At 35.6% G+C, this 12343-nt stretch overlaps 1 protein-coding gene across 2 annotated transcripts in view; it reads left to right on the forward strand.

The window, feature by feature from the left end:
• Nucleotides 1-12343, forward strand: part of LRPPRC (leucine rich pentatricopeptide repeat containing) — a 93975-nt gene that overhangs the window by 78196 nt on the left and 3436 nt on the right. For both annotated transcript variants that reach the window (XM_061991335.1, XM_061991336.1), the window contains exons 31-36: nucleotides 446-534; nucleotides 3902-4106; nucleotides 5810-5949; nucleotides 6114-6229; nucleotides 9148-9222; nucleotides 10643-10727. In XM_061991335.1, coding sequence (XP_061847319.1) covers nucleotides 446-534; nucleotides 3902-4106; nucleotides 5810-5949; nucleotides 6114-6229; nucleotides 9148-9222; nucleotides 10643-10727 — 710 coding nt within the window. The remainder of the gene's footprint in view (nucleotides 1-445; nucleotides 535-3901; nucleotides 4107-5809; nucleotides 5950-6113; nucleotides 6230-9147; nucleotides 9223-10642; nucleotides 10728-12343) is intronic.

The following is a 12343-nucleotide window of genomic DNA, read 5'->3' on the forward strand; positions in this document are numbered from 1 at the left end:
ATGTTTAAAATATACAGTGCTGAAAATAAATGTTTCATTTTTATTGCTGAAAGAATAGTTTTATATTTTATAATTATGGTGACTATTGAAGAAAGAAGAAAAAGTATCCAGCTTAGGATACAACAGAACAATGCAGGGCATGCAGTTATTTTAGTCATCTAATATGTCAGCATTCAAGAATCTGAACCGATTGTTTAAAAAAAATCTTGTACTTTGTTTCTTTTGTTGCTCACTTCCAACTTTGTCATCTGTCAGAATGCAAAAAAAAATTATCCTTCTATAACCATTGACAGGATAACACAAAAGCTGTCTCCAGGTCGATATTTTGCAGCAATATTTTTAACATACGAACAGTAGTTTTTATAATTTCACCTTGGTGCTCAACCATTTATTATCGTATCAGAAGCATGTCAGTAATTCCTTTCTAAATGTCTGCTTCTTTTAGTGCTGAGACCCACATCAAGGGCTTCACACTGAACAGTGCTGCCAGCAGCCTCCTCATCATATCGCAAGTTAGGCGGGATTATTTGAAAGGTATGTCACAATGCTTGACCTTTACGTCACATTAATGCCTCTGCAGATTTTTCTTGTAACGCCCTTCGAATACTTGGATAAAGGAGTCCATTTAGCAAATTACCTGCTTATCAAGAGCCTTTTGTGGTAGCTGAGAGACGTAAATTACTGTACATGCATTTATAATACAGCTTGAATATGAATGTACTTGTCATTTGACCACTTAGTCCAGTTTCCATTCCATTTAACACAAGATGGGTTTTCTTAAGATGAATCACAGCTCTTCAGACATGCAAAATTTGTGCTCCAGAACGAGAGAAAGTACAGGCTTTCAAGTGTGTTAAAATTCACAGCACAAGTCATTTTGCTTTGGAAATTAACATACTTTAGAGCATCTGAAACAATTCCCAGCAGTTGTTTCTTGCATATTGTGTTGGTTGTGTGAGATACCAGATGTGTTAAATTGACTGTTAAATGTGCGTGATTGTGCACTAAATGATTATAATATTGATTTAAAAACTTAATCAAATACTTTTTAATAGTTCTCAATACCAACAGTAACAAAATACTCTGTTTGGTTTTCTTTTTAATTCAACAATGATGATAGAAATGAAAATGGTGGGTGGAAGAGTATGTAAGTGTACCCAACAAGATGGTGGATAAAGTTTACAGTTGTTTATGTTATTTCATGTTCTCGGCATTGGTTGTTTTGCAGCCTACAGTTCAACTCCACAGTGTTACAAGGTATTAGGTTGTGCTGTAGAACTGCTGTGAGAGGGGAAAACTCTACAAGCACATAATTTGACATACAGTCAGTGCTGTGTCTTTTATCCTTGTGCAAGCTTAAGTGCAGTCTTAATAGATGTTTTTGGCACTACCTTTAAATGTTAAAGCAGCTATGTGGAAAGAAAATGTATTATACTGAATTGGGGTTTATTTTGTACCAGAAGGCATACCAGGAAATCCGGTTTTGATGCTGCTATCAACTAATTTTCTTTCATTCCATTATGCGTAGATGTAGTAGCCCACACCCATGTGACATCAGCTACATCAAAATACTCTAAGATGAGCATTTAGACACGTATTCTTGTTTGTACTCTTTCCAACAGCTTATAAACTTGTCTTTCAAATTCCTTCCCCATATAGTTTCTAGTGTGACATCATTACTAAGTGTCATTGACTGAAGTGTTTCTGGGGGATGCAATTCCTTCTCTTGTTCCTGGCAAGTCTTAAGTTTTTGCAGCTTTCAAGGCCTTCAACTGACTTTCCTGTCTGATTTTATTCTAATAGTTTTTCTGCTTTTTCTTGATCAATATGCCATGACATTTTTTGCTAGTTCTTCCTAAATACCATGCACCAAAGTCTTCTGTTAAGAATATCACTGATACTTCTGCCAATCTCTTGGACTAACTACATGGGGTTTTTTTTTAGCTAACATACAACGTAGTGCATCAACTCTCTTCCTTGCTGTGCTCTAAAAATGTTTATTTTTGCACAACACAAAGTTTCTCAACAAGTCTGTGGGATTACATTCCTTTGCAAAAATGTATTTTCCTTTAGCTTATACATTGAACAAGCTTTACTTGGATAACTTCATGGAATTGTCAGACTTAATCCCTGTCTCTGTTTCAGCTTGAAAGATACTGCTTCTCTTTTTGTAAAATGCAAGCTACTAAATATTTCAGCCATACTCATGATTTTCTAAGGCTCATAGATCACTCAAAAAAATGCTTGGGTACAGTCTTTGTGTAAACTTTTGTTGGTCAGTTCTGTTCGACCTACATCTTGTGATGGCTTTCACTTATATAAAGCTTGCTTGCTTGATCACTATCATTATTAGCTGTGTAAAGTACAATAGTTAAAAGTTTTTGTATAGATCCCTAACTATACTCCTAAGACCTATGATATCTTCTAGCAAGAACTTAGGAAAGCCCAGGTTACTTCGAGTCACAACTAGGGTTTCATGGTAGAGAATCTGCAGAGTTTATAGGAAAGCCATTTAAGAGCTAAATGGTCAGCTTTCACAAGCACATAGTTACCTGCTTATGGATACTGAAAAATCAAGGGATTAAATTATGAATTCAGTTTAGTGCTTTTTGCATAAGCAAAAAAACCCATGCCCATCAACACAAAAACCCCTAAACCAGACCTGTGAAAATTATCCAGTATGCCACTAGTACATCATTTGCTGCACACATGAAACTTTAAATCTTTCTCTGTCCTGTTTTTGACAAGACTGGCCGTGCTCAGTGCTAAAGGGAGATTCTCACGTAGAGTCAGGAGAGACTTTGAACTTTAGAATGTGTTTTAAGTTTACTTCTCAAATTTTGTCAGACTTGTCCCCAGTATATTGCTCCTTTTTTTTCCCTCTAAAAAGACAGACCTGGGGGAAGTGGGGAGGGAGACAGAGGAAGAAAATTTGCTGTGAAGGAGAGTTAGGCATTACAGGATGTTTTTTCTTCACCTCCTGTAAAAGGTAATATTTGGTTTCTGCAGTACCTGCATATTGAATTGGAATGTTAATGCTGTGGAGTTCAAGTGGGTGTATATTATGTTAGAAGCGTTATCCCTTGGTATTATAATTATTATCTGTGATTAATCCTGCCTATGCTGGTAAGGAGTGAGAGGTTTTTACAAGAGGGCATGTCTTTCTGTGTGTGTTTGCTCATGTATAATGTAAATTGACAAGAATTCTGGTTAGAGAAATAAGAGTGACTTAATCTGTGGTGGGTTTGAGGAATTTGTGGCCAACAGACAGGAGATTGATTATGTGTGTTTTTAACATAAATAAGTGCTATAATTTTAAGAATTCTTAAGGTAACTGTCCAGTGTTTAGTTTGTTTTGCTCTCAAACAGAGACTAGTGTCCTTTGCTTTTGTTTAAAAATTAAATGTTGGTAAGCAAAGTTTTGGTGCACAATTAAAAAGACAAACCAAACAGTAAACTTAAGAAGTTTCAATAATTAATTATTTCTTTTAAACTATATTATTAACTATTCTTTATTAAATTTTTTTAAAATTGCAAATTTATTATAGTGTGGAGAAAAAAACCAAAAGTCACGACTTTAAGGTCACACGGGAGAATATTTGAAACAACTGCTTTCTTTGAGCTAACTACTAAAATAAATGAATTAAATGTTAAAAGTACCTTAATACTTCTTACTGATTAAATATTACAGCATTTTAACCTGAATACTCCTGCAAGTTTTTATTTATGTGTGTATATATTTCAAGTTATAATTCACTACAACAGTTTTGGGGCTTAAGTTCAGCACATACACATTTCCTGTGTATGTTTCTAAAAGGGTAGAGTTAGTGGTACCAGCAACATGGTTGCCTTCTGAATTGAAATCCAATTTCGTTTTCCCTTATTTCTGTACCGTTGTTAGATGCATTGGCTGTATTAAAGGGAATGCTTGACAGTGGCTCATTGCCTGCTAGGCCAGCAGTTACTGCACTCACCCAGGCTCTGGCAGAAAAAGGAGATCTGAAGAACCTGGAAGCACTTAAAAACATGCTGGAAGACATCAGAGAATCAATTAATATGCCTCCCTCACTAATGGCTAATGCTGTTGCATTGGCTCATACTAAAAAGTAAGTATTTCTAGAAGTAGTATATGTAATTCTTTCCTGCAGAGTTGTGGGAAACCATTTGCATTATCCATTTTGTTCTGTTTCCACTCTTACTGTGTCCTAAATGTTAAAATTCTGGTGAGGTTGAGCATTGTGCTTTGCAGTTCTGTTCTGGTATTGTTTTCCAAACACATTTGAGGTTGAAAATGATTTCATGAAATGCAGGGGTAGCTGAAGCATTTGGGAGAGGTTAAGGTCTTCTCTGGTAGTGTAATTTAGCTTTGATACCTTTGTTCTAATATATTACATCTCATATAAAGTGTTCTCCTTGGTGTTGTATGAAATCTGAGTATAAAATTATTTCAGCAAATATATATAAAGAATCTTGGAACTTATCACCCACAGATTATGCATATAATACTTGTTTGCAAACAAAAATCTACCTATTCTAGGAGTTGAAATGACGAAATAATACTGTGTTTACCCTCAAAATGTGAAAGCCAGATGTATATCTGTGGAGTGGTTTTATATTCTTTTTGTCAGAATTATAAAAAAATTGGCTGCCATGCTGTTTTAAGCCACAGTTTCAATCATAATTATCCCCACACTTTCATTCAACTGTTTAATTCAGTATCCTGTTCTGCCTAGTATTTTTGATTCATTTGATACATTGGTACTGTGCTTGTTTATCCTTTGTATAAAACTACATGGGAGAAGCACTTTTGGGAGAAAGGGCACAGTGTGAACTTCTCAGATATGCTTTGCAGGAGACAGCCTTCAGGAATCCTACATATCCTATTATTTTATTTCAAACCACTTTCCTCAGGTAGAGCTCCTGTGCCTCACTCATCAGGAAAGAAAGCTGTAGAACTACTTAACAGGTACCTGTTTGCCTCAGGCATGCCAGACCAGAGAGAGTAGTCACTGAAAGTGTTCAGAACAGCCAAAGGACTTGAATTGAACAGCTACCATGCAGGCCAGTTCTAGTAGTGAGCTCATTGTATTTTCAGCCACTGAAAATAGCCATCTGTGTATAAAGGACTGATTTGGTAAATACTTAAATCTGAGTGGTACTTGGCACACAATTCCAGTACACTGTTTATTTATTTATATATTTTCCTAAATTACATGCTCCAAATGGATGTTGTCATTTCAACTTTTTAGAGTGCTAGAAATTGAGTTCACACTTTGGTGAATACTTCCTGCATTATTTTATTAGCATTCACTACACTTAAACTGTAAGATTAGAAGTGTTTAGACAAAGGTACTGACCAAATGACACTTAGTATTGCCTTTTGCATCCAAAAAGCCAGGCATGGGAACAATCAGGTAAATATTTAATTGAATGGCATTAAAAAAAATTACTTGAGTTGGTGCATTATTTATTCAGATGCCTTCCATTAATGTTTTGATTCTGCCTTCTAGATTTGCAGAACGCATTTTCCTAAAGCAACTAGCTGGACTCTCTTAATAGGGAAAAATGTGTCAAAATAACTTTGGCTGTGTACGTGTCAAAGGTCATTTTAAAACTTTATTTATGGACTAATTTATTCATTCAGCCATAAATGGTTTCACTCTTACAATATCTGAATGAGGTCATAGGTACTCAACTGTTCCTGGGAAATATAACTTTAAGGTAGAAAACAAAAACTTGAATGTAATTGCTTCTTTAGGTTTAGAAATCTTGATTTCAGAAACTAAGCCAGTTCAATCTCTTTCTCTAGCAATGACCTTGATGCTGCCGTGAAATACCTTGAGCCTCTGCTTATCTCTGGTGCACAGAGTTCTGATCAAGCTGTCAAAAATATTTCCTATTTGTTAAGAAAGGTGTCTGAGGACGGATTAGAGCCAGCTTTGGAAAAATGTAAGTTAATTGCGATGATATTTAAATATTCTGACTAGGCAGAGGTGTTATGAAATAGCTGTTACACGTAAAACCTGCTCAGTCAGTGTAAATCATGCCTGTGAAGTTTACAAAAGTGGCTTTTCAATCAAAGATTTTCCTTATGTGTACCCATCATTTTGCAGTTGGTGTGATGGCAGAACGACTGGCCAGTCAGCTTGGAATTTACAGACCTGTCACAGATCTTTTCCTTCAATATGTCAGTGCAGACAGAGTGGAGGATGCCAGATCGCTGATACAGGTAATGACATAACAAGAGAGGCACAGAAACACTTAGAGCTCTTCAAAGGTTAACTGAAAAATTGTCAAAAAGAGGTGTTGTATAGCATAGGCTAGTGCTAGTATGCTTTTGCATTACAACAAGAGTAGCAGTAGCACAGCTAAGACTATTCCAAACCATAAGCTAGTATTCTAGTACTAGTAGTAGCAGTGGCTGCCAGAGTCAGAAGGTTGGGTTTTTTCTCCTAACAAGAGAAATAAAGGAAGGAAATAAAGGAGGACTTGTATATTGCTTGAAATTCCATCCAAAGCAAATATTCTTTTATGAGTTTCCTGCTGGACAGCAGTTGCTGCTTGCAAACCATTTCCTTGCAGCTTCTCACATAGTATATTAAGTGCTGTAAACGTGATAGTGCCTTACAGCTGTACAGTTTTCAAGCGAGCAGCAGGCGATATTTACTCTTTGTGGGCCTTATTTCACTTGGTCACTGTGATATTGTACGGGCTGTTTTTGAGGTTTACTAAGAGGTGAATTTGCTTTCTGCTCACTCGAGTGTCACAGATACATTAAGAGACAAATGCTGGTCTCTGCTGACTTAGCCATCTTCACAGAACAAGACAACTGGATCCATGCCATTTGTCTAGAGCTAAAGACAAGCGCGAGGCAGAGGTGGGATGACCTGTGGGTGATGGACACTTCCCTGGCACCTGCACAAGCAGCCCCTGGCGAGGAGCCTCAGCTCAGTGGCTGCCCATCCCTACAGGTTGTTCTGTCATAGAATTATAGAATCATTTTGATTGGAAGAGAATTTTAAGTCCTTCCTCAAGCTGAAGCCTCTTTTCCGATTCCAAAGTGTTTTCAGCTGTTAAAGAAAAAGCTCTGCTTCATCCATCAGGTGTTTTATGATACTGCAAGACCTTTTTTTGAGAAGGATACATACCAACAAATGTGTTCAATTACTTCTGCTACAATTTGAGGTGTATTATTTGCATATTCCCTGTTCTGGGATATTACTTATTTTATTACTCTATCTTACTGGTCACCTGAGTATTAAATTAAAAGCAGACTGCAATTTGATTCAAAACCTTTCTTTATAGCATGAAATACTAAAATGCAAAAAAAAAAAACCCAAGATCTTTTACTTTTCCTGAATTTTTGATTGCTCTTAGATTTAAATTAATGAAATTGAATGACTGAAGATCAGTTACAGTTTCTTTTGTGAAGATAAGGGTGTTGGCATTTTTCAAGTAAAATCTGCACATTCTTAGTGTTTCAAAACATGGAATGATTTTCATTCATATATTCCTAAAACTTTTTATCACAGCAGCATCTACCTATTAAAATTAAATTCGTGGTCCTATAGCATAATTGAAATAACATTGTGTACATTGTATCTTGAGGGAGGATTTGAAAATGAATATTCACAGGTAAGCTTTGAGTTGAAACTTCTGTGTGCATGAGAAAATTTGTGTTTTGTATGGTGCAGGAAAAGCTTTCAGTTGTTTTTGAACATTATTGACTGCTGTTGCAGATCACGTATTCTACTAATAGGTAACTAGAAGATTGCAGTAGTCACTATCCATTGTGACTTTCTGAAAAGTAAATGTCAATCTAAACTTATTCTTTCTCTTGTAATAATCTGAAATATTACTGTACACATAGAGAATAGTTGCTTTCAAAAATGCATCTGAGGGTCTCTTTAAGAGTTTGACTTAACAGCAACAACATGTTTTGTACTGTCTGGAGGGAGAATGCTTTAACTAACGGAAGTCAAGAGCGGTTTAGTACTTCCTCATGAAGGGGGGGCTGTGGAAAACATTTCTGCAACTAGACTATCTCTTTCCTCTCAGAGCACCTACTGACAGTAGGTGAGACAGGATAGACTTGGTAATAAAATGTAGCAAGTTTCTCCCGTGAATATTTTGCCCATTTATCACCATAAAGCAATTTTTTATCAGAACACTACAGATGTATTTTTGTCCAAGTTTTCCTGATGGAAAAGAGATTTCACACCTTTTCACCTGGATTTTAAAGAGCTTGTCAAAGCACATTACACATATAGTACATTCATAGTGACGTAAACCAAAATTTCTTACTTGGTGGGTATGTCTAAAGACAGTAAATGGATGTTAGTAAATCCATGGTATGTGTATTTTTATATGCAGACCATTGTCTTCTTCCTGTGCATTTTGGTACTGATAGAATATTTTACAGCTGGTGAAGAGCACTATGAATTGTAACAATTCTAAAACTGACACCTTTGAGGAATATACACTAAAATATTGTCTTTGTTTGGGGCGTTTTTTTTGCCCTTGTTTCTCAAGTAAGATACATTTTTAATTTTCATCTGGTCTGTCTCAAACTTCGTTCTAAGTTCAACTTCTCTCTCTCTCTCAAACACTGTCTGTTGCAATGAAAGCCTTTTATAAAATAGAGAGATTGAAATCAGTCCTTTGTATGCATAAGTGTAGGTAATTATACTTTAAAGAGAACTTGCTTTGTACATTTTAATTTTTATAAAGAAACGAGCAGTTATCTCCCTGACACCTTATTAAATGTATAATTAACCTTATGATCCCTAGCTCACTTGTGAATGCTTGGCAGTATAATTGGAGAGGAATAGTGTTTCTCTTTTTCATTCTTTTGCAGTCCTAAGCCTCTTTTTTGTGGTATATTGAAGTATTAGTTTAATTCTTTCCCCTTTTGTTTTAAACAAACTTTATACCTACCACTTTAAAAACAATGTTTACCAATGTTTCTTGTTGTTTCAGTGGTGTGTTGTTTGGTTTTTTTCCAAACTAATAGTCAATTATTTACCTTGTAAATATGTATATTAGTGTATTATTTTAAACATGAGTAATTTGAAGATTTCACCTTAGTAATTTTATTTATCAGTAACCTAGTCATGACTGCTACAATAATTATTTCTCTTTATTTAGAGATGTGGTGCAATAGTTGAGGAGAAGAAAACTTTAATGAGTTTTATGGCTAGAGCGGCTTCTAAACCTGGACAGGTATATATTTTTTTTCCATGTATATCATTGTATATGTAGCAAAATAGTATTTCATCAACCTCGATTGAAGTGTTTTTGGATCTCAGATTTAACAGTTGACAACTTTATCAGGTTTCTTGTGGATGGACAATTTACTTTATGAAGCATGAAGGCAAGGAGGGTATAGTTGATATTTTTCTATTGTTTCAGTAACTTACTGCATTTTTTATTTTATACCGTAGAGCACAGTACTTGCAGGATATAAATGTTTTCCTGCACTATCCAGTTCAGTATCACAACCTGACAGTACTTAGCTTGTTGGCTACATTGCATGAATATAAATGCAAGTTAAAGCCTCAGCCTCTCGAAGGATAAAATGCCTCTGTGTTTGCATTAAGACACATTTCATGTTGCTCATTATGGTGGTTTGGGTATGTATCTGGTTTGACCATTTGTTTAGATACTTGACTTTGTGCTCATTCCTAGCAATTCAAAATGCCTTCATTTATGTCTCTGCTTAAAGTAAAACTAACCAAAAAAAAAAATAAAAAGCCCCAAAACAACCCCCTACCCCTAAACCCAGCATGAAACAATGAAAAAAAAAAAACCCCAAAACAGACACATATGCAAAGCCACATTGCTCCTTTATGAATGAGGAATCAGTATCAGGAGGCAGTTGATACACAAACTAGAATAAATGCTTCTTAAATGAGGAGCAATGCACTGTTGTGTTTTCTGGATATTGTCATTAAATATTCATAGATTGAGAGTTCTTCTGTTGAAGTAATGATGATGCATTTGATAAACACGATCTTTCATTGTCTGTAGAAGAAATTTTTAGACTTGACTTTCTCTGGCTTTTCAAGATGAATTTTTATTAACAAGTAGAAGTTAGTAGTATGTGATAAAGATGTTATGGATTTCTAGAAACTTTAAAAATTCAAGGCTTGAGATTTTTTGAAACTGGAATCACAGGTTCCTAGAGGGAGATTCCAAATTTGAACTCACTAGTTAGTGATTGGACATCTTTTAAGCACAGATCAAAGCTACCATTGACCTCTAGACTGGTGAAGGTTGCTGAGTGGTTTGCGTATTTTTAAGTTGCTTGAAATCCTGACATGCTTGCATTAATATGTGAATTGCTTCCTTCATAACATTTGAGAAACTAATATTTAAGCTTCTTGAGCAGGGATTTTAGTCCTGTGTTTTGTTTCATTTGATTTTGTACTTGATTCTTTGACTACTTTATATCTGAATTAGAGCTTAAAAAGAAGTTATGTCCACTTTCCTGGACTGTTGCACAGTTCATTCCTTGTTATCAGTACAGTTCATTTTACTTTAATGATCTGAAATAATTCTTTCTTTCTAACTTTGACAATTTTATTTTGTCCTTCAAGATCTTATGTTAATGCTCTTTTTGTCTCTGCATTCAATTTCTTAGGCAAAGAAGATTGAGAGACTTCTGGAACTGATTCCCGAGCATCTAGATACGGAAGCTGCATACTGTTACCTTTTGAGATGTTATGGTAATTTACTCTCCTTGGAATTCTTCTTTAGTAAGAACTTTTGAGATATTTAGAGAGGTCATGGAAAATCTACACTGTGTAATGTGCTTTAAAGTTCAAGCCACAAAGATATGGAAGGGTTTATCTGGGTTTTCTGTGGTTTAAGTCTGTTGGGTGTTTATACTATGCTAGCTATTAGGTTGAAAAAGCAACCAACTGACCCAAACTTTTGCAAAAGAAGCTGTTAGATTAAAGAATCCTGCTACAATAGAGGCTAAACAGGGGCATCTGGAATCCAAAGAGTCCATCTTAACCCATGTAGAGGAGTACTGTGGAAGAGAATGGCTTTTAAAATTAATTTAGCTTTTTTTTCCCCCCCAAACATGTAATAGGTGCATTGGTTCCTTTTAGGTATATTTCAAAATCGTAAGTGATTAGTTCTGTCAGTAACATGCAAGGACCTTATTGTTATTAGTGTAGATTCTTCATACCTGTTTTAATTTAGCTGGTGTTAATATTCCAGATGCCTAAATTTGGATTTATCTAAATAGTTGATTTGAAGTGCGAATCAGTTCTCCTTGTAGTTGAAGTGAGAGAGGAACAGCTTGAAATCAAGTTGCTTATTTAAATATGTTTATTTGCAACACTCAGTCTTGAAAGAGCAGGACAGAAAACCCTTATGGTAACACTTGGTTGGAACCCTTGTGCTCCAGTCTGTCACAGAGGAGAAAAAAATAGAAATAATTAAATAAAACACTTCAAACCTGAGTCCAAGGTGTGGTATTAAAGAAATGCAGACTCCACCGTGTTTGAATCAAGTTGTAGAACTTCTCAAGATTAAGTATCTAACTTAGAAGAATTATCTTGCTTAGTGATGTTCAAATCAGTGATTGCTAGCAAATCACTTGTCCCCATAGTTTCCTCCCCAGCAGGATAAATTTTCTAACATGTTTTTATAAAACAAAAACGCACCCTTTTGTCACCAGCACAGTACTTGCTGCTTTACACTATCATTAGCCTTTTACTGCTTTTACCTCACTAGAAATTCCGTAAGTGAACTAATTAATTTTTTCAATATCCTTTCCCAACTACATCATAGTACAACAATTTCATAAAGAGATTGCAGAGAATCTCTTGCAGCAGAGCAATTGCAGATTGCACTATTATGCCTAAAATAGTGGTTAGAATGTATTCATGTGAAGCCACAGGGTATATGAACAAAGCATTGCTGTAGTTTCTTTAGACAGAGACGTTGCTGGCTCATAGGGAGTTCCAGAGGAGATATTCATTACCAACATGAAGAGTTTTAAAGCAGTTCCCAGGTTATTCTGTACAAGTACCTGCATGAGACATCAGTGCCACTCCTGTATCAGGTAGAAGAGTGCACATAGAAACAGTTATTTGATCCCCTGTACCAGAATGGGGATGGGTGAGTTGCATTTAGGGTATCTTTGCATTTTCTATTGCATCTTTCTGTTTTAATAAAGTGAGGTCTTGTCTTCCTCTTAGAATGTAATAAATGCCCCTGGATATCCTATCTCCGCCATGTATAATATGTACAGACTTGCACACATGAACAGCAATTTAGCTGTTCCTTCTGTCCCTTTTCTTCCATTTCTTGATACTTTCTGCAGTGG

This window comes from Colius striatus, chromosome 2 (assembly GCF_028858725.1).
Source record: "Colius striatus isolate bColStr4 chromosome 2, bColStr4.1.hap1, whole genome shotgun sequence".
NCBI classification, from domain to species: domain Eukaryota; kingdom Metazoa; phylum Chordata; class Aves; order Coliiformes; family Coliidae; genus Colius; species Colius striatus.